General features: G+C 52.0%; 1 protein-coding gene across 7 annotated transcripts; it reads left to right on the forward strand.

The window, feature by feature from the left end:
- Nucleotides 1–1,388: 1,388 nt before the first annotated feature.
- On the forward strand, nucleotides 1,389–18,922 carry HROB (homologous recombination factor with OB-fold). 7 transcript variants are annotated; one of them, XM_082440425.1, is made up of 11 exons: nucleotides 1,389–5,389; nucleotides 6,392–6,442; nucleotides 9,700–10,869; nucleotides 12,105–12,188; nucleotides 13,168–13,308; nucleotides 13,908–14,016; nucleotides 14,205–14,290; nucleotides 14,667–14,792; nucleotides 16,604–16,721; nucleotides 18,361–18,500; nucleotides 18,695–18,922. In XM_082440425.1, exons 1-11 carry the CDS (start codon nucleotides 5,387–5,389, stop codon nucleotides 18,701–18,703), a joined length of 2,037 nt encoding a protein of 678 aa, XP_082296551.1. In that variant the 5' UTR covers nucleotides 1,389–5,386; the 3' UTR covers nucleotides 18,704–18,922. The 7 variants fall into 7 exon arrangements, 3 of the variants coding, with proteins under 3 accessions (XP_082296551.1, XP_082296552.1, XP_082296553.1); XR_014257340.1 differs by lacking the exon at nucleotides 18,361–18,500 and having other exon boundaries at nucleotides 15,145–16,721; nucleotides 18,695–18,724; XM_082440426.1 differs by lacking the exon at nucleotides 18,361–18,500.
- The last annotated feature ends 3,665 nt before the right edge of the window (nucleotides 18,923–22,587 follow it).

Genomic DNA, 22,587 nt, shown 5'->3' on the forward strand with positions numbered 1-22,587 from the left:
CCCCCACCTCCCAACCTTGGAAGAAGACCGTCCGCGAGAGGCTTGTGGAGGTGGGTGTTGGACTGGAGGCGTAGATCTTGTGATGATTCACAAGCCACCGGAGGGGAGAAAGGGGCTGGAGGATGAATGGATTGCAAACCAAAGGGAGGGGCCAAGGAGATGAGCTTTAGTGCCTTGATCCGCCCGCGTCAGTTTCTTCAACATCTGCAGTGCGTGGGGTTGAGCGATCCCACCGGGGGGTTGGGGGGTAGGACTGGGAGGCTGGCTGACGTTAGCTTCCCGCCTGCTGGGTCGGCCAGAGCAGTTCATGAATGACTCACCTCATTGTCAGGCTGATTCACTGCTCGCCTGGGGACTTGCGGAGGGTGGAGGGGGGAGCTGGTTGGGGGGAGGCGGTAGCAGCCCCCTCTGTACGTCTCACACGCGCGCACACGCGCATACACGCGCGGGCGGGGCTCCAGTGGGTCTATTTCCCTGCTGGGGTCGGGACGCGATGGATGGGTTTCCGTGATAAGGGGGGGGGGCGGGGGATGCACATCACTTGGTCTGTGGAGAACAAGTTTGAGGTTTCTGTCAATAGTCTACCTGTGACTATTTACATTTAAATTAATTAAAATTAAATCCAATTAAAGCTTCAGTTCCTCAATCTCACCATCCACACTTCAAGTGTTCAACAGCCACATGTGCTCTTATCAATAGCTACTCTATTGGACAAGGCAGAAAGTTCTATGCGACAGTGCTGGTCTACACAGCCTTCACACACATAATGCCACACAGACCAGCCCTTCTCCCACTCCCATACACTCAGGCCCCCACCCTCGTGGGTAGCACACAACACACACTTAATTCCACACCCATTCCACACACTCATTCAACATGCAACACCCACCCACCAACACAGCCACGCAAAACTCTCAGTGTGTGTACACACTTCCAGTGTATGCCACTGTCCATACCAAGACAAACATAAACACATAAACACACATCATCACCCTGAATTGCATACAACTGTTCATACGATCAAAATACAAATTAGGAAGAAATGCATTTGCAAATATGCCGAAATAGATACAAACTCAAGCCATGTGGTTCCCATAACAAATCTCAGCACAGGTTTGCAAACTCAAGTGGGGGGGGAAGGGAACCCACATTGTTTAGCCCTTGCCAATGTACCAGGCATGGAGTTAGCCATTTCAATGCATTAATTCCTTTAATCTCACAGCAACCCTGTGAGGAAGATGCATTATTCCATTTTCATAGAGGGGACAACTAAGGTTCAGAGAGGGAAAGCAACTTAGTCGAGGTCACACAGCCAGTTAGCAGCAGGGTCAAATATGAACCAACATTTGCCTAACTCCATAGGCAGTACAGCATGCTGTCTCCAAACACACACACACACACACCACACACACAAATACAGGTGTTCTCTCTCTTGTGTCTAAGAAGGTGAGGCTCTTCTTCCAATAAGTACAGGTACTGTACAGGGAAGTGAGCATGGATTTACCTAGACTCCTTTGCACTCCCTTCTGACAAATGGCATTAGGTCATTCAACAAACACTTACTGAGTGTCTTCTGTGTGCCAGGTCCCATGCCAAGTGCTGGCTCACAAAAATGAAACCCTATGGTCAATTGCCCTGAAAGAGTTCAAAGGCCAGCAGGGAGGTGTCAGGGAAATTTGAAGGCAATACAGAACATACAAGAGACCTAAGCTATCATGGAGGTAGCCCCCAAGTGCAGGGAACCAAGAAGGAAACCTGGGTCTGCCTGGGGCAGTCAAGGAAGGCTTCTTGGAGGAGGCAGCATGTGACATGAGGCATGAAGAATGAGTGGGGTGGAGAGGGATTGGTATTGATTGGGATATTGGTTGAGAGATGAGATAGGGCAGGGAATCAGATGCCAGGGCATTGCAGTCCCTGGGGATTTTATATGTCATCCTCAGGTGACTGGGAGGGATTGAAGAATTTTTACGGTGGAAAAATGGCATGCCATTTGTATGTTCAAAGAGTGGACAGAAAGGAGGAGAGCTTGGACTAGGGAGACCATGCAGGAGGCTATGGCGATAGTCCAGGCAGGAGATGGTAAGGCCTGATGTAGAGTGTAAGGCATCCAGACAAGATAAGGGATGGAGGGGGATGAGGGGTTAGGGTGTATCCTGGTCCTGAGACAGTGCAAGGCAAAGCCTTCTGACCCATGAAAATGTAATAAAAGCCATGATTTTCTTTCAGAACAAGGCATATGTGCATAGGCACATGATGTTTTGGGCAATTATAAGGGATTCATATTCCCTGAATCCCCAGGTTAAGAAACTAGTTCGTTGGAATTCTAAAAGGCAAAACAACATAGTGGGGACTTCCCTGGTGGCCCAGTGGTAAAGAATCCGCCTTCCAGTGCAGGGGATGCGGGTTCATCCCTGGTTGGGGAAATAAGATCCCACATGACTCAGGGCAACTTAGCCCACGCACTGCAACTACTGAGCCCGTGTGCTCTAGAGCCTGTGGGCCACAACTAGAGAGAAGCCCCCGCGCGGCAACAAAAGATCGCACATGCCGCAGCAAAGATCCCGCATGCTGCAACTAAGATCCAGTGCAGCCAAATAAATAAATAAAAATAAAATCAGGGTCTTCCCTGGTGGCGCAGTGGTTAAGAATCCGCCTGCCAATGCAGGGGACACGGGTTCCAGCCCTGGTCCAGAAAGATCCTACATGCTGCGGAGCAACAAAGTCCGTGCGCCACAACTACTGAACCTGCACTCTAGAGCCCATGAGCCACAACTACTGAGCCCACATGCCATGACTACTGAAGCCCGCGCGCCTAGAGCCCATGCTCCGCAACAAGAGAAGCCACTGCAATGAGAAGCCCGCACACCACAACGAAGAGTAGCCCCCACTCGCCACAACTAGAGAAAGCCCGCGCAGCGACGGAGACCCAACGCAGCCAAAAATAAATTAATTAAAATAAATAAATAAATAAAATAAAATTGGAAGATGGAAATTACAGTGTGAGTAGGAGTTGATATTATTCCTTTTGGCTTTTTGGGCTCTGTGGTGTCCCTTCAACTGGAGCTGACAGAGCCCAGATCCACAGGGAGCTCTGTAACTGGGTCTCTAGGACTATCCACAGTTGGGCACAGGGTGAGCTGTGCCTGGGATTCCTGGGAGGAGAGGGAGCCTGTAAATGGGAGGGTTCGGGTTTTGTCCTCTAGCTCAGAAGCACAGAGACCTTGAAGGAATTCCTAACTTGAATGAGAATTAGAAGTCCAGGTTTCCTCTCTCATCACCATTCTGGCCTCCATTCTGACATATGACAGGTTAGCTGGTCCACATGGAGCAATGATGGAAGCCATAGGCTGCCCAGAGGTCAGGCCAGACCAGGCAGGCTACCCTAGGGAAGATCCATGGCTGGTTCAGATCAGATTGTTAAGAACTCGAGTCAGCTACCTTCCTCCTGCCTTTTGAGTCCTCAGAACTATGCAACCCTTGTCTCTCTGACTATCTCTCTTGTGACAAGCAAAAAGGGAAACTGAGGTTGGGCTGAATCAGTAATCACAGTAGGCTTTAGTGATAAGAGCTGGGCTTCCCAGATCTCTGGGCCCCTGCCCATCTGTCTGCACAACTCTCCTGGACTCTATCTTTTGATCTGTATCTCCCTGACTTGTTCATATTTTATTTATTTATTTTTTATATTTTTTGGCCACCACGCGGCTTGTGGGATCTTAGCTCCCGAACCAGGGACCGAACCCATGCCCACGGCAGTGAAAGCACATAGTCCTAACCACTGGACCGCCAGGGAATTCCCTCCCTGACTTGTTCATGAACTTGAGAGCACAAGGGGTCATTCATTTCTTTATCTCCAGTGTCAAGCACTGTGCCTGTTAAATAGTAGTTGTTGTGTCATTCATTCAATAACTCTATGGGTCATTGTTCTAAGTGCTGGGATACAAAGTTGAACAAGCCAGACAAGGTCCCTACCCTCATGGAGCTCATATTCTAGTGAGGAAGACAGACAGTAAAGATGTAAATCATGGGACTTCCCTGGTGGTCCAGTGGTTAAGAATCTGCCCTGCAACTCAGGGGACGCCGGTTCTTTCCCTGGTTGGGGAACTAAGATTCCACATGCCGCGGGGCAACTAAGCTTGTGCGTGGCAACTACTGAGCCTGTGCCACAACTAGAGAAAGAAGCCCGTGCGACGCAATGAAGAGCCCATTGCCCCACAACAAAAGATCCCGGGTGCCTCAACTAAGACCCAATGCAGCCAAAAATGAATAAATAAATATTTTTAAAAAGATGTAAACCATGACAATTATAAATAATGAAAAATGCTGTGAAGGAAATTAAGCGTTGTGACGGGGGGAGGGATGTTACTTGAGAGATAAGGTGACAGGGAAGATCTGAGATCTAAGCTGAAACATGAAGGATGAAAAGAGCCCGAAGGAGAATACCTTGCTTAATATACGCGTGGCAAGAATAGATGGATGGGGCTTCCCTGGTGGCGCAGCGGTTGGGAGTCTGCTTGCCAATGCAGGGCACACGGGTTCGAGCCCTGGTCTGGGAAGATCCCACATGCCACGGAGCAACTAGGCCCGTGAGCCACAATTGCTGAGCCTGCGCGTCTGGAGCTTGTGCTCCGCAACAAGAGAGACCGCGATAGTGAGAGGCCCGCGCACCGCGATGAAGAGTGGCCCCCGCTTGCCGTAACTAGAGAAAGCCCTCGCACAGAAATGAAGACCCAATACAGCCATAAATAAATAAATAAATAAATGGATCATCACGTTTAAAAAAAAATAAAATAAAGAACTGTTATAGAAAGTATTGTGATTTAAAAAAAAAAAAAAAAGGATGGATGGATGGAGAGAGGAACAGACAGACAAACCAACAGGGTAGATTCTGGTGTGAATGAGAGTCACGCTGTAGTACTCAGTCCCTAGTATGCTTAACACAAGAGAGGAGGGTGGGCAGGATGGGATGCAAGGGGCCCCAAATTCCCAGCCTTGCTCTCACCTGAGCGCGCATTGAACGAGCGGATTGGGCCCTAGGGGCCGCTGGGGGGCGACCGAGAGCCCATCCGTTTCCCTTTAAGGCCGGGGCGGAAGACTGCGGTGAAGGGCCTTTGTGTCGGCGGGATAGAAATAGGCCCGCCCCTTTAAGAGGGAGGAGACGCTGAGTGGCGGCGGCTTCGAAAGCGGCCTAGGACGCCAGCCCGCAGCTTCCCGACCACCCACCTTCGGCCGCCACCTGGGTTGCAAAGACGCCTCTCTCCGAGCTCGCCCCAGAGACTCTGTCGCCCGGACTCTGACCCTGCCACCTGGGCCAAGGCCGAGGCCCCGGTGACCCCTAGAGTCGGGGTCTGCCCGGCCAAGCCGCGGCCGGAGACTACCGGCCGTCGCCATGGTAATGCCCTGCCTGGGACCACCCGACCGCCCGGTCCCCAGGCCGCAAGGACCTGCCTTCCGGGTTCCAGCCCCTTCCCTGTGCGAGCTGCAGGGCCGGGTTAGGGTTTAGGGGAGAGCTCGGTGGGGTCGGGAGGCCTGGGCCCTAGTCAGGGCTCGACATGGACACGCCCGGACCAGCAGGGAAGGTCTCTCCACTCACCTCCCTCTGGGCCTCAGTTTCCCGCCTCTTGCCTTCCATTTCATCTTGGAGGACTCCTGTTCATCTTTCCCGGTGTGCTCAAACGTCACGCCTCTTGGGCCCTCCCTCTCCCCCTTACCCTCTTACCCTTCCAGTCTGATCCTTGACGTTATGGGATAGGTCTCCCGAACTATAGCTCTTGCTGCTCTGACGTCTGAGGTTAGGCACAGCCCTTGACTCTAGGAGTGACACACTTGTAATGTTGGCCACAGCAGCCCTGCTGCCCAGAAAGAAGGAACTGAACTGTGGACTGGGAGGCATCCCACCCTCCTGGGACCCTAGCTTTTGGGTGTTGGATTAGATAAAATCCACTGGCTTGACTTTCAGAATCAAGGCCACTAGGCTGGGCATGCTTGGATTTATGGGAGTGTCCCTTATGTTTGACAAAGGTTCCAAACGCCAAACCTTGGGGATGTTGCAAAATCCTTAGGCCCGTGTGCACAGTGCTGGGTCTAAAGAATGACGCAGGCTCCCGTGGGCAGTCTTCTCTTTGCTTCCTCCCTCTTACTACAAGATTAATGCAAATGGACCTGAGTGAATTATTTTACAAGAAAGGATTCTAAGTCATCTAAGTCTTTAAGTAAATCCCATCTCTTCTCTCCTCATCCCTTATTCCTCCCCCCAACACTAGCAGAAAAACAAACAAACAGAAAACAGTAAACCTGATGGTCTTGTTAGAATTGGGAAAAAGCAGAGTGAGGACAGAATGTACTTGCAAATGGTATTTCTCCTCCAACCTCAATTGCTTTGTTTTCCTTTCAGGCATGCAGTCTGCAGAAGCTGTTTGCTGTGGAAGAGGAGTTTGAAGATGAGGTAAGGAAGTGTTGGTGAACAGAGATGGCAACGAAGGTCTTAAGATGTAAACACCCAGGCCCAGAACCCAAGTTTCCTTTTACTTGACATGTATATCTTTTTTTGTCTGTGAGAGGCTGAGAAATGATGAGAAATGTAAACAACCCACTTAACTGTCTTAGAAACAAATGAAAAACCAGAAAGATGAGCTGCTTAATTGTCATATCTTTAAATTATAAGGGCCCTTGCCTGGAAACTGTGTCACGTGGATGACTGGATTCACCTTCACGATGACATACTTTTTTTTTTTTTATATAAAGTTATTTATTTATTCATTTGTTTTTTGGCTGCGTTGGGTCTTCGTTGCTGCAGGCGGGCTTTCTCTAGTTGCAGCAAGCGGGGGCTGCTCTTTGTTGGGGTGTGTGGGCTTCTCATTGCGGTTGCTTCTCTTTGTTGTGGAGCACAGGCTCTAGGCGTGCGGGCTGCAGTAGTTGTGGCACGCGGGCTCAGTAGTGGTGGCTCGCGGGCTCTAGAGCGCAGGCTCAGTAGTTGTGGCACATGGGCTTAGTTGCTCTGCTGCATGTGGGATCTTCCTGGACCAGGGCTCGAACCCATGTCCCCTGCATTGGCAGGCGGATTCTTAACCACTGAGCCACGAGGGAAGCCCCACAATGACGTACTTGATGTGGGAAGAAAGTCTAGGGAGAGTCAGAGACAGCACAGTTACTGGACAGCAGGAGGCCCGGGGTCACCAACTGGCTACCTGAGCCAGGGCAAAGTACTGCATTCTGTGGCCTTCTGTTTTCTCTCCTATCCCATGATGGCCGTTCTTCTGCCACAAACATTCTTCCCTTCTCCCTCTCTCCTCAGAAGATGACACGTTAGACTAGATCTGAAGCTGGCATGTTAGAATCACCTCTGCCGAGGCCCTGCCACACACCAGTTACATCAGAATTTCTGGGAATGGGCCCAGGCAGGGGTATTTCTAATCTCTGGGTGCAGCCAGAGACCACTGAACTAGTGATCTGCACAGCTGTCTTCCCACTCAGACCTAACAGATATAGTTTCATCTAGGAGGCCCAAAATTGCTATCTCAAATCCTTTTCAGAAAGAAACAGGATTTAAGTGAGTAAATCTCCAGAAGATAAATTAAATTGCTTAAGAATACAGCACCAGGGACTTCCCTGGTGGTGCAGTGGTTAAGAACCCGCCTGCCAATGGAGGGGACACGGGTTCCATCCCTGGTCCGGGAAGATCCCACATGCTGCAGAGCAACTAAGCCCGTGTGCCACAACTACTGAGCCTGCTCTCTGGAGCCCACAAGCCACAACTACTGAGCCCGCGTGCCCTAAAGCCCGAGCTCCGCAACAAGAGAAACCACTGCAGTGAGAAGCCCACGCACTGCAACGAAGAGTAGCCCCTGCTCTATGCAACCAGAGAAAGCCCGTGTGCAGCAACGAAGACTGAATGCAGCCAAATAAATAAATGAATAAATAAGTAAAAAAGAAAGAATACAACACCAACAGCCAGGATGGCCTCCTGACTCCAGTCTAATGTACATGGAAACTATTAAACTACATTTATAGAATAGAGTTGCTCTAGTTTATCAATGACAAGCCATTCAAACCTACTTTTTTGTCTCCCAGTGATTTGCTTTAAAAATCACGTTTAGAATTTGTCCAGATGCCTAATTGGTGCCTAGTGAGATGGTGAATGCTGCACCGGGGACGCTTCTGGCAGCCACAGTCCCACGCTTCCCCTCCTTTGAGGCTTTTGGAACCCGAGGTTTGAAGGGAAAAACAGACCTTCCTCAGACCTCTTAAAGTTCCATCTCTGGCTTGTCTCATTCATTGAGGCCCCAGGACATAGTGACAAAGGCACTTATGTGTTCCAGTCCTGGTTCTGTGAAGTCACTTAACCTCTCTGAGTCTCCGTTTCTGTATCCATAAAACAGGGACAATAATAGTACCTCTTCATAGGGTCATCATGAGAACTCATGGTGAGAATTCTGGTAAAATGTTTACATGGTACCTGGCACCCAGTGAGGTTTTTCAAATGTTAGATGTTTTGTTATCACTTGGGGACTTGATTTTTGTTTTTACAAATAATTCAAAACTGCCAGCTTTGTCAAGGAGATATGTATGCGTCCTTGTCTTTGTCTTTCAGCTTTGGAGATGTGTAATTACGGGCTGAAAAAAATGACCCTCCTGGGTCTTACCAGGTCATGGTAGGACTGCTAGGCTAGTAATGGAATTAAGAGTGACGGACTCTGACAGCTCAAGTTTCTGTTCCATGACCAGTCCCTTTCCCCCTTCCCAAGACAGATGACATCATGTCTGAGAGGCAGCTCTTCAGCGGAAAAGGGCTCCATCAACTCCCAGGGTCATCAGGATTTTATTGCTGCTGTAATTATAATACTATTATTACTAAGTCCTAAGGTAGTCCTGTTAGAGTATGCTACTCTCCTGATAATACACGAAGCAAGAAAGATCCTTTCTCTAGCCTGGACAGTCCAGTGCAGCAGCAGGGGGTGGGGGTGGAGGGGACCTTCCTGTCAGTTAAATCAGCAGTTCTGACACCTTCGGAACAGGTCTGTTGCTCTTGAAGGTGTCAGTCTCACATTGCTTCCCAACCGGAATCCATACTTAATTTACCTTGCCTGAAAAGCTATATTTAACTTCTGTCTGTTTTGCAGGCTCCAAGGACTCTCTGGCTTACTGAAGACTAAGTGTGTGCGTGCGTGTGTGTGTGTGTGCACGTGTTTGTGTGTGCGCGTGTTTGTGTGTGCGTGTGTGTGTGTGTGTGTGTGTGCATGTGTGCGTGTGTGTGTGTGTGGTGGGGGTGAGGAGTGGGTGGGGGACAGGCAGCAGGACCAGATGGGTAGAGCCCTAGTGCACAGGCTCGACACCACAAAGCTAATTTCCCTGAGATGGGTGTGTGACCTTGGATGATTTGTTTGACTCCTGGGTGACCTGGTTCCTTTGCTTCTCCTACTGCTCCCCCAACTGCCACCACCACCCCTCCCCACCCCCCACCTGAGACTGAAGAAAGAGAGAAGCTACCTGAAGACTTAGCCTTAGAACGTGTCTGGTAGAAGCCTCGTTGTGGGCTCCTGGGCAAGGTCAAAGGTGGTGAGAGAGTCCACCACTGCCTTTCACACCTTGGTTTCTTGTTTGTGTGTATCTGCACACACAGACACACCACATGCCCGAAACAGTAAAAGCAGAGTGTTTCTTGATTTCCAGATGCCAAGACCTGCTGTCTCTGCTTCTTTGTAGGATTTCTTGTCGGCTGTGGAGGATGCAGAGAACCAGTCTGCTGGCTCACGGCCTGTGAATGCTGGGTGCCTGAGACCTGTCTCTTCCCGGCCACAGGAGGCCCAGCTACTGCCATGCCCCACTGCTCCTTCAGAGGCTGCGGGCCTGCCAGCCCTGGGACTCCGCCTTTCTACCTCCGGCATGCCCAGGGCCGTTGGGGGTCCACCTTCCACAGGAGCAGCTCCCCTAAGGCCTGTCTCAATGTCCAGCAGCTGGACTCGCAATCAGGGAAGAGTGACACTGACAGAAGTGCTCAGTGAGACCCCAATAAGACCCCAGTCCTCAGTCTCCCACCCCCAGCTCACCTTCAAGAGCAAACAGCAGGTGATTGGTGGCTTTGAGGGGCCTGAACAAGATGAATTTGATAAGGTCCTGGCAAGCATGGAGCTGGAGGGCCCCGGCATGGAGCTGGAACTTGGAGTTAGCGGTGAGGCCACAGGAATCCTGCCCACCTGGCGGCGGGAGGACTCAACATTGGCTAAAAAGGCCCGGGCAGCTGATCTGAGCAGACCTTGCCAAAAGGGGCCCATGCCTGCAACCCACATAACTGGTATCCCGTCAGCCCGGGATGCGCCCCTGGATCCTGTTGTCCGCTGTGGGACTCCACAGTCCCGCTTGAGGCCTGGTGCCACGGGTAACCTTCCTGTCCCAACTGCCTCAGTCGTTCGCAGTCAGCAACCCCATTGGGAAGTCTCTCCCGATGGTCCCCCTCCTCAAGCACCCCAGCCTCTCCAAGCTGCTGGCAGGCTCATTCAGAGCAGCCCTCAAAATCATTTCCCTGGTCAGCCATTCCAGTCTCCAAATGCCTGCTTAACTGGCAAACCTCATTTTCTTACACCACGAACTCCCAACTCAAGCTGTGCTACTCCCTCAAGGACTATCTCTGGATTATTTCCTCGGGGGACCTTCCGGCCCCGAGCTCCAGCATCTTCTGTCGAGTCTCTTGTCAGCACCCTGAAGGGCCCCCGTCCTTCCCCAGTCCCTCAAGCCGCTCTGCAGATGCCCATCGTCACGAACCACCTGGTGCGGCTGGTCACTGCTGCCAACCGGACACCCCAGCAGTCCACCTGCACCTCCACCCGCACCAAAACGCGCCGCTTCCCCGGCCCAGCAGGGCTCCTGCCTCACCAGGTGAGTGACAGCTTCTCTCTGGCCAGAGCCGGAGCTCCCCAGGCTGCTGGGGGCCCAGGAGAGCAGCAGAGTCCCAGAGGATCTTCACGCCCCCCAGGAAGGGGAGGAAGGAAGTGCAGAGAGGGAGCGTTTCCAAAGCTGTGGAGGAAGTCAGAAGAAGTGGGAAGAATTGAATGCTTGAAAACCCACATGTGAGACAGATGCTTAAGGCTTGAGAATGTCACATTTTCCATACGTTTGTTGAGCATCTACTGTTTGCTAGCACCAGGGCAGGAAGATTCATTCACTTATATTTGCTAAGGACTGGTATGTGTTGGGCGCTTTGCTTGGACCTGAGAATACAGAGATTAACATAGAAATAATTCCCGTCCTAAGGAGTTTCCAGGAGAGTGGAAGAAGCAGACACAAACAAACGATTACACATAAAAGGCACAGGGAGAGTAGAGGTCATTCCCTGGGTGCTGGGGAGACGCTGGGCTCCTTGGGCTTGCTGCGTGGGCTCTGGAGGGATGAGTAGGAGGTTTACGGAGGTGTGTGTCGGAAGGCTGTGTCCTGGAGGACATTTCAGCAGTGGAAAGACGGGAGAGCGTGTGCAAAGGCACAGATGCTCTGGGAGATCCACAGAATCACTGGTAGCTGGTGTGTGGGGTCAACGTGGGGGAGTTGGGGCTGAGCTGTGTGTGTAGTTTTCAGCAGCAGTGGAGAGACAGGGTCCATCAGACTACTCTTGGATCAGATCCCAGATAATTGGACTCTGAGGATCTGGTCTGGTTGTGATAGGTTACCCCCTTTCCTCACATTTGAAGGGTGTTGGAAACAATTCCTACCTGTTAACTTGCTCTTCCCTGGCACTTTAAGAGAAATCCAAGGAGACCATGTACATTCCTCCTGGGATGGATCTCTGTAGGGAAGGATGAGGTCCCTGAGAAGGGGTTTGGGGAAGGCTGCCCTTTTACTCTTCTCAGGCCTTTCTATTCAAGTCATTGCCCCCTTCAGGAAGCCCTGGGGTTTGTTCCTGGGCCAGCTCTAGCTTCCTCACACTCCCAAAACGATCCCCAAAACATCTTTTTTGAGCTGCCAACAAGGCTCCTGAGACTTCGTTAGGAGAGATGTACTATGTGTTAATTGTCCCTGATAGTTTCCTGAACTCATTATGTAACCCAGACAAGAAGCTGTACTTGTAAATAACAGCTGCTGAGCTTGCTCTCGTCTTCTCCTCCTCTCTCCCCTTGTAGCAGAGTGGGAAAAATCTGGATGACATCATGGTTTCCACGCCCCAGACTCCGACTCATGGTGCTCGGGCTAAATTCCGGACAGAGGTAACTAATTCCATGCAAATGTTAACTTCCTGGGGATCATTTAGGAGTGAGGGACATCCCTACATGTTTCAGTAGCTGAGAATCAGTCTGTGCTGCTCGGCCTGTTCCCTGGGGTCACACACCACGGGGCATTTGGGGAGGTGGCGATTTTCCTGGCATAAAGTGAAGCCTATCCTGATGCCAGAGGGGTGTGAACCGATACCATGAGTCCAGCCTTCTTTCCCAGATAAGAAAGAAAGGCCCAGCTAACTCCATCTTCCCTCAGAGGAGGAGAGTGTAATAGCTGTTCAGGAAATTGTATCTCAGGAACCCTGCCTTTCAGGTTTCTGGGAATCAAGCTGGGAAGGATCTGGCTTCATCTTGCCTCTGGTGGGTTCCCTCTTGGTGGGTGAGACCCAGCCTCCCTCCTCCCTGGGATTCTGGTTGACCTGCTCCGCTCCCAGACCCACTTCTGCTTTTAATTCTCTCTAGAAGTTTTTCTCTTTGCTGTAGCTCTGCAGATCCACCAGTCCATTTCAGCTCCAAAGCAATAAATACTCACCTGGATTCAAAGCATTTTTTAATATAAGAAGGTGAATAGTTAAAGCCAGAGGCATCCCAAATAAAATATAATTGGTTTCAAAATTGCCTGGAAAACTATAAATGTTTGTGGGGGCTCCCTAGCCCTAAGACTTTGCAAGTCCATTGTAAGAGACAAGCATAGATAGCCTTTTGCATTAATGTAATTAAAGTCAGGGCCTGATTTAAAATAAACTGAGTTAAGAGTACCTTTGCTATTGCTTCTCAGTGAAAGACGTGATATGCCACAAGGTTTCACACACCATTTTCTGAACTTGGAGATGCATGAAGGGAGAGAGTGTGGCCACCGTGCTGCAGGGAGTTCGCCCTTGCCTCTCCCACCCCTCCATCCCAGCTCAGTCAAGGCCTCTAGCAAAGCGGACCTGTTAATGCAGGCTCCCCTTCTTCTCTGTTGTGCCAGATTGTTACTAGTTCCCAGGCATCGGTGGAGGAGGACTTTGGGCGAGGGCCCTGGCTGACCATGAAATGTGCTCTGGGCCTGGATGAGAGAGACCCTACCTGTTTCCTCTGTACCTACAGCATCATCATGGTGCTGCGGAAGGTAAGGGTCCTGGGTGCTGAGACCCAAAGGGAAGACCATTTTTATCCCTTTCACCAACCTCCTGCCCTGCTCCACCTTAGGAAAGGGGCTCTTTGTTTGCTCCCTGCTACCCCACGCCTGTCTCTGAGTGGCAACATGAAGCCCCTTTGGTTGTATCTTCCACTCACCTGCCTTTTCACAGTATCTGGCATAGGTGGAGGTGGGTTATGGGCATGTGTCTGCACATCTGGGCCCTGAATGGGGTAGGGTAAACACACTGCTACCCCTAGGGCTCCCCAGAGGTCAAAGGTCACGTGCAGACTCATGTTAGTACATGTGCTGACGTATTCCTGCCTGTGGCCTGTGTGGTGGAGCTCTGTATGAATACATACACATAAACACACAAAAGAAAGGAGGCGGGGCAATCAAATGAAGGCCCACCAGCTTCAGGTCTGCCAGAGGGAGATGGGATGAGCCCTTTAAACTGCCCCTTTGCCCTCTGAAAAGGAAGATCATCACCACACCAGTGCTCTGCCCCCCTCCCTGGGTTGCCCTGGCACACTTGGGAACCTTACAGGTGGGACGTGGCTGGCTCAGCAAATGCCTCTCCTTGTAACCAGGCAGCCCTGAAGCAGCTGCCCAGGAACAAAGTCCCCAACATGGCAGTGATGATCAAGTCCCTGACTCGGAGCACAGTGGACGCCAGTGCGGTTTTCAAGGACCCCACGGGTGAGGAGTTAAGTCCTGGGAGTGTCTGACGAGTGGCCGCGTTGAGGTCAGGAGGTGAGGAGGAGCCACCCTCTCCATTTGCAGCTAGGAAAATTGAGGCAGTCTACAACCCCCTTCCCAGCCAGGGCCCAAACCAGTCGCTGTGCTGCCCTTGACCCTGATACTGATGGGCGGCGTGGTGTTTGCAGGAGAGATGCAGGGCACGGTGCACAGGTTGCTGCTGGAGACACGCCAGAATGAGCTGAAGCCTGGCTCAGTGCTGCTGCTAAAGCAGGTACGGGAGCTCCAGATGGGGACCTGCTCTCCCGCCTCCCGCCGTGGAGAGAGCCCCTGGTTGTCCCTCTGGCTCCCTGCCCTCCCAGGGCCCAGGCAGAGAGTGGCTGCCCTAGTGCAAGACCCTGGCTCACTGGAGCCGAGTAAAGGCCTGACTGCCATCCTTCAGGGGGCAGATGGGGGTGGGGGTTGTGCTGTGAGGGGCCGAGGATGGGGTACGCGGTTCTACTCTGGCACCAGGGCCGCGGCAGGAGTGATTTCTGCGACCCTGGTGCAGAGGCTAGCAAGGCTGAGGCAGGCGGGACTGGGTGGCCGTCCGGCAGCACCTAGCGCTCTGTCAGGACATTGGACACCTTCCCCCCCTTTCTCTACTCCAGATCGGAGTGTTCTCTCCTTCACTCCGAAATCACTACCTCAACGTGACGCCCAACAACCTGGTCCACGTTTATAGCCCAGATTCTGGGGATGGGAACTTCCTCAAGCTGTCTGAGCCCTTCCCCAAGGTAAGAGGAGCAAGATGGGGTGGGGATGGGTAGAGCCGCTTTCCGCCTGGGTCTTCTGATTTCTTCCCCTCCTCTGTCCTGGGGAGCAGGGATGTGAAGTGGACAGTTGCCCTGAGGTGAAAAGATGCCCTTTGGGGACAGGGCCATCTCCTCCTGTCCCTGGTCCAGCCACCTGCCAGATGGCACAGTAACAGGACCTAGAGGAGCAGCTGGCTTCTGGGTGGATCCCTGAGTGTCTGATGGCAGACCTGAACGTCGGCGAGCATGGGAGTCACTTGAGAACTAACCGAGTTGAGGGTCCACGACGGGGTGGGGGCCCTCAGTGAGTGACTGAGGGTTGGATTTGCTGCAGGTGGCAGTACAGAGAACAGACAGCTACAGATGGTCAGGTGAGCCAGCACTTGCTCTGCATCTTCCCTCCTGGTTTCCACCTCTGCTAGGTGAGGGGGCGCCGGCCCAGAACTCCTTTGGGAACCAAGGGAGGCTGGGTTCCAGGCAGCTCCACTCCAGGGTGAGGGTGCAGGGCCCGGCCTTGACTTGACACACAGTGTCTCGTCTGTGGCCACCCCCACCTTCCTGGGATCCTGGGTTGTCGTCATGACCTGGCCTGGGGGTCAGGAGACCTAGGTTATGGCCCTGCTCTGCTGGAAATTTGTAACATGACCTTGGGCAAGTCCTGTCCCCTCCCTTGCTGTTGCTTTGTCTATAAAATGAGTGGGTTAGACTCGATGACATCTAGTCAAGTTACCTGTTTAGTTCTAACTTGCTGCTTCTCATCTTTCTCCCTAACCTTCTTCATTCTCTCAATATCACCCCACTTCTAAAAACAGCATCTTGATTTCCATTTTTTTTTTTTTAATTATTTTTTTGGCTGCGTTGGATCTTCGTTGCTGCGCATGGCTTTCTCTAGTTGCAGCGAGCGGGGGCTACTCTTCACTGCAGTGCGCAGGCTTCTCATTGCAGTGGCTTCTAGTTGCGGAGCGTGGGCTCTAGGGCTCACGGGCTTCAGTAGTTGCAGCGCATGGGCTCAGTAGTTGTGGCTCGCAGGCTCAGTAGTTGTGGCGCACGGGCTTATTTACTCCACGGCATGTGGGATCTTCCCGGACTGGGGCTCGAACCTGTGTCCCCTGCATTGGTAGGTGGATTCTTAACCACTGCGCCACCAGAGAAGTCCCATCTTGATTTCCTTGTAAATTTCAAGTCACCCCAGGAATTCCCTGGTTGTCCAGTGGTTAGGACTCTGTGCTTCCACTGCAGGGGGCACGGGTTTGATGCCTGGTCAGGGAACTAAGATCCCGCTCGCTGCGAGGTGCGGCCAAAAAAAAAAAATTGAAATGGTACAGAATAAAGCAATGTGAAACTGACCCTTCTCCACTTCCATTTCCTAGGGCTAACCATGGTTAACAGGTTTAATTACTAATTTTAATTACCTGTTCATATATTAGCTAGTTTGGGGATTGTTAACAGCTCATTTTTAATTCCAGGCTAACTCCTCAGCATAATTCTGAATGGTGTCTTCACTCTCTGCTACAGTTATAGAGATTCCCTAAAACATCAGATACCAGCAGAATTAGAAAAGAAAATCAGCCAAAAGTTTTCTGTTTTCTTTTATTTTTTTAACTGTCTGCTGTTAGGGGTGTTTGGCGTTTCAGCTCCCTCCCCACAGCATGGGCCTGGGTGACTGGCCGCTGCCACGTTCCTCTCTCCTGTCTTTCCTGAGTCCCCACCTATTCCTTTGAGGTTGTTTGCACAGAACTGTCCAGAGGGATTTCAGGGGCACAGGTATTGGTAACCAGATCCTCTGTCCCCAGGATCCAGGAAGCTTCCATGAAAGCCTTCAGCATGAGACCGAGAAGCCTGGGAAAGGCCTCAGAATAGCACAGAACCCAGAGGCAGGGGCGTCACCTGAGAAAGAACTCCCAGAAGCAGGTAAGGCCGTCAGCCCACCCAGGAGCAAAAGAGGTTCTCCTTCTCTTTCCTCTTGAATAGCTCAGCCAGATTGTTCTGGCTGCATCTTGTTCCTCCTCCTGTGAATCTTTGGACCTTACAGAATCTTAACAGAAATCAGATGTGGTGTGTTCTCTGGCGAGGCTGCAGGCCACAAACTAATTAACACAAAGAATGTGAACCGAAGCTCCCCAGTTTCCAGGCCATGTGCTATTAACCACAGGGGGAGATAGACTGGCACCATCCTTGAGTCTTCTGTGGGCTGATGGCCAGACCTCAGAGGCAGATTTCCCCATAGTGACTAAGCTCCAAGGCCCTCCAGGTGGTGCTGAGGGGTCAGACATCCATGTGGTTAGGGTGGGACCAGGATACAGACCTGAGAGGCCCAAATACAGACCTTTTAGGGGAGGGCCAACTTGTTCCTCAGGAGGGAGCCTTACCCAGGTGAAGCTAACACAGTCCAGGTCTGGTCCTCAGCTCTTTGATTCCATAAATTCAACCCTGTTTGGCCCCAAAGTTCGTGGGATTATGGATAGGTGTCTCGACGTTAACCAAATTCACAGTAGACCAATGGATAAACCACAAAGCCCATTTATTTATATTGTATGAAAAAGTATCTACCCTATATGCTGGAATCTTCTCTAGAATCTTGCACTGTCTCCTTGTAAGTCAGCTTGATGACAAGCCGAACCATCATCAGAAGGTTGCTGGTGGTCATAGTATAAGAGTGAGGCGAGTTGCCTGTAGAATGTGTGGTTGGTGTCATATCTCCACTGTAGGGACAGACCTGCCAGGCGGCAGCTGCTGGTGGTGGCCGGGCAGCGCTAGGAGACACAAATGCGGATTCCTACTATGATTCCCATTTTCCTAGGCTCATTCCCCTTCATTTAACCTAGTGTTTCTTCAGGCGGTCACAGTGTAGCTAGTGAGGGGCAACTTTTTTTGTTATAATCAAATTCCAGTCCTGCTTCCCTGAGTACAGTGCTGGTCACCCCAATTAAATTTGAATGTCCCCAAACTGACTTCTGTCCTTCCAGCAGCAGTGTTTATTGAGTGCTCTGTGCCAGACTGGGAGCTGGCCTCTGCAGGTATAGTTTCCAGCCTGACTGACTCTAGGGCTGCCTGATCCCGTCCATTCAGTGGGAGTTTTCTAGTTGGAAGCTATGGCTCTGGTGTCAAAGGGATGCTACTTGGGGAAGTTGTTGACCTCTTTAAACCCTGTTCTCTCAGGTAAAGTGGGGATTATAGCACGAACTACCACAAGATGCCCTCTAAAGGGGCCCTGTGAGACCGAAATGAAGTGATGAGTATAACGTGCGCAGCCCTGTGCCCGGCACCCAGCGTGCCCCCGGTACGCGTTAGCTGCCCTTGTTAACAGTCAGAGTAGCAGTAGGGCTTACTGAGGTCAGCTCTGTTTCCAAGTTCTCAGACAGAAGCACCCCATCCAAGAACTGTAGTCAGGGACAGATACTTTTGTCCCCTCTGCCCACAAGGCACTTTGGGGGAGGGGACGATGATGTCTCCCGCTCTGCCGTTGAGAAACCAGGTTAATGAACTGTGTGATTCTGAACACATCTAATGACTTTTCCTGGCCTTCTTTCTCCCTCTGTCCAATGCAAAGGTTGCACTAGGGGACCTCTGAAGCCTTTCTGCTCAGGCACTGTACCTCTGGATGGAAAGAGGAGCCATGAAGGCCCAGGGGGAGCCTCTTTCTTAGCAAAGTGGCCCGGGCGTTTTGCCTCTGCCTTTTGTTGCGTGTGGGTATGTGGGGAGCAGAGGGGAGGTGGAAGGCGGGCCGGCCTCAGGCCCATCAGTGTGGGTGCTGGCGGCCGGGCGAGCCACCTCCCTGACAGCCCTCCCGAGGGGCGGGAGCTTTGGCTCTGAGTCACGTGGAGCCCTAATATTATCACTAAGTCTCCCTGCCCTCTCTATCCACCCCCCCCCCCCCGCTGCAGATGACCTAGATGGACTCCTGAGCGAGCTCCCTGAGGACTTCTTCTGTGGGACCAGCAGTTGGGACTCCCCCAAGGCAGGGCACCCCCCATGAGCCGGCAGCCTCTCAGCACCCAGGCAAAGCTCTGGTTGTGTCTGATCACGTCCCGGGGAGAGAGGAAGACCAGCACAATTGGAAAACAAAGTTCCAGGACTTCTCTGGCTGCTCCCACCCTGGACACTTACCCTGAGAACACCCTCGTCCCTCGGATTCTGCAGTGCCGTCACTTTGGGTCTTCCTTTGGCAACCAGAACTCTGCCCAGGATCAACTCTCCAGCTGTACTGTCCTCCAGGCCCTCGGGTGCATATTCCTTCTCCTCCTCCAACAGGGAAGGTGTGCATTCTCCCACCTCAGCTTGAATTTAGAGGATGCTGGGCCTGGTCCCTTTACTCCCTAGTCCGTGGACAGCTGAGGAGCTAAGAGGAGCCACACCACAGCAGTGGCGACCTGTCCCTCTGAACAAGGAAGGAACGCTCAGACTTCCCTCTGCTTCGTCTCTTGAGGCCTGTAGCTGGCCAGCTCACCTGTGCCCAGGGCTCACAGGTGCGGGGGCAGGAGTATGGCTGAGGTGCCTTATTCTGAAATAAAGCAGCCGCCTGCTTCACCCACCTCCCTTGTTTCCAGCCTCGCTGCTCCTTGTTCTGTCTGCCCTGCCGGTGGTACCTTGGCCAGGGCAGAGCCAAGCCACTCGTTTTCTCTCTCTCTCTCCTTTTTTTTTTACTATAAACTTTTTCTTGTAGACAGTTTTAGATTTATAGAATTATTGCAAAGACGTTACAGGGAGTTCTCATATACCCCACACCCAGTCTCCCCTATTGCTGCCATCTTACATTAGTATGGTAGATTTGTTGCAACTAAAGAACCAGTATTGATACATTATTATTAACTGAATTCCATACTTTATTCACATTACTCAGTTTTCCCCTGATGTCCTTTTTTCTCTTCCAGGATCTCACGTTACATTTAGTCATCGTGTCCCTTTAGGTTCTTCTTGGCTGTGGTAGTTTCTCCAACTTTCCTTGTTTCTTAATGACCTTGACAGCTTCGAGGAGCGCAGGTCCGGCATGTTGTCGGATGTCCCTCTATGGGAATTTGTCTGGTGTGCCTTCATGATTAGACTGGGATTATGTGTTTGAGGGAGGAAGACCTCAGAGGTAAGGTGCTTTTCTCATCACATCATATCAAGGGTTGGTGTTGACATTGATCACCTGGCTGAAGTAGGGTTTGTCAGATTTGCCAGATTTCTCCACCGTCAAGTTACTCTTTTTCTCCCTTTATGCACGATACCCTTTGGAAGGAATTCACTCTGCTGCCCACACTTAAGGAATGAGGAGTTACGTTCTACCTTCTTAAGGGCAGAATATCTACATGGATTATTTGGAATTCTTCTGCATGGGAGATTGGTCTGTTTTCCCTTATTTTTCGCTCAACCACCCGTTTATATCCGTATGGACTCATGGATATTTATTTTATACTTTGGGTTAGAGTCTACTACTACTTTATTAATTTTGTTGCCAAGCAACTCTTCACCACTGTAGCTTCTCTGTACCACTTTTCAGGCAAGAATTGGACAAGGGTCATGGGTGGGGTGTAAAAGGTCTAATTATACCAAGTTGCCAACCAACCTTGTTTTCCTTTCTGGAATGAAGGGAGGAAAGGAAGATTCTCTCAACACATGGTTGAGGGGGTGTGGGTTAAAGACCCCAGTTTGACAGCCAGCCTCACCTGCCTCTACCTCAGCCTTCACCAGGCAGCTGTGAGTCAGGGCCTCCAATGGGCTTGGTACGGCTCTGGGAGAAGGTGTTAGTCTCCCTTTTTCCAAAGAAAAGCTGATCCCACGGATCCCAGTCTCAAAGCTGAAGTGAGCAAGTGCTTTAGGAACTCCATGTTCAGCTGGCTGCTGGTGGCAGTGGGGCTCTGTTCTAGAAGGCTTTTGTGGCCCAAGCCCAGGAACAAGAAGGGGCTAATTCACCAGCACTGCCCTTTCCTACCCTCACTTGGTCTTCCTACCTGAGCACACCACGCACTTCTTTCTCTTCCCTGTGCTGCTAACTCCCCAGCTCTGCCTCTGTAGCTTAGATCTGGGCCACAGCCCATCTATTCCGGGTGGTCTTCCTGCACCTAAACCACCCGTGCCCCTGGCCTGCGGTGCCCATCCGCACTCAGCCCCCTTGAGCTCTGGTCTCTGCTGCTCACAATCGTGACAGATGCCCTGGTTTCTTGTGTGCTTCATCCCCCAACAGGCTCTGAGCTCCCAGAAGGCAGGCTGGGTATCCAGTTGCCTGGCACTGTTCCTGCCAGTAAAACTGGGCTCCCTGTGGGTTCATGTGTGGGTTGAAGTAAAGGCCTCAGGAAGTTAATGCTGAGGATAGTTTTTCTGCCCTCAGGAAGTTAAGGCTAAGGACAGGGGACAGAACATATGGTATCTCTGAGGACTGATCTGTAGTCAGAGCACCTTCAGGCCTGTAACAAGAAGGCTGCAGAGAGGCTGGGGAGGTCAGAACAGCCTCAGGCCCCGCTGCCCATGACTACTGAGAGCCTCGGGAGAAGGCCCCTCTTGGCCCCATCCCACTTTGCCAGCTCCCAACCCTGGGAACCCAGCTGTGGGTGCTCAGCTGGGCTGTTGGCGGGGCAATTAAAACATCGAATGGGCGCCTTTCTCTGAGGATAGAGGCGCCTTTCTCTGAGGATCTCCAAGCCCCCGCTGGGCGTGATCTCATTCCTCCTCTGGGATCCCGCACCCTGGAATACCACCAAGAGGCTGGGGCCAGAGTGGGTGAACAGCAGGGTAAGGGCAGAGCTGGAAACAGCCCAGGCTGCTGCCACCCACTTGGGCAGGCAGATGAGTGTCTGCTCCAGCGGAGAACAGGGGCCCTCAGTCAACGTGCTACACATAAGAGGCCGGCCCGCGACAAGCCAAGGGCTCCTCAACACCACGACAAAATCTACTGTGTGCCAGGCCCTGCTGGGTACCAGAACCCCAACTGAATCCATTCAGGTCCTGCTCTGGAGCCCATATGCAGCGCAGCAGGCTGTGGTCCACGGTACATGGGGACGGGCTTGACAAAGCACACGTGAGCTCCTCCAGGAGCACGGATTGGGGAGTGGCTGGAACCGCAGGGGTGGGAGACCTGAGCAGGTGTCTCTCACCGCAGGTGACCTTTGAGGTGGACTTTGAGAGATGAGTCAGAAGGGAATTCCAAGCAGAGGCAACGGCAGGGAAAGGCGAGGATCTGTGAGGGGACAGCTGCCTGATGTGAGGCCAAGCCAGGGCATGGGGGTTAGTGGAAAGGGCAGGGCTTGGAAGTCAGCAGACGTTTTCAAGCTAGGAAATGAACTGTTTAGATAGATCCTTCCCTTTGGGCAGTGGAGCAGAGAGGTTGTGGCCAGAGGAGGGAACACCAGGTAGGAGGCAGGGCTGGTCCAGGTTAAAGGCCTTGAGATAGTAACTGAAAATGGGAGAATGGGAGCTGGAAAGTGTGTGTGTATGTGTGTGTGTGTGTGGACCGGGGCAGCCGTGGCCTGCAGCCAGGGCGGGATGGGGACAGGCGGACCCTGAGGGGCCAAGGGGCTGCCCGCCACCACCCACTGGCTGAGGAGAGCTTCTGGGGCCAGGGCTGACCTCCCTCCTGCCCTCCCCTTCACTGCTCGGCAGCCAGCACTTAGTGCTGTTTCACGGCCTCATTCTTCCCCCTAGAGGCTCCTGGAAGCACAGCCACATTGAGTGAGTGGGTTTGTGGCTTGAAGGTCTCCTTGGACCCCAGAGTTGGGAGGTCAAGCCCTTGGTCCTCCTCAGGCAGGCATGTAAGCCCTTTTAGGAGCTGCGGGGGAAAAAAAAAAAACAACCCTAGCCA

This window comes from Balaenoptera physalus (genome assembly GCF_965194825.1).
Source record: "Balaenoptera physalus genome assembly, chromosome: 20".
Lineage (NCBI taxonomy): Eukaryota > Metazoa > Chordata > Mammalia > Artiodactyla > Balaenopteridae > Balaenoptera > Balaenoptera physalus.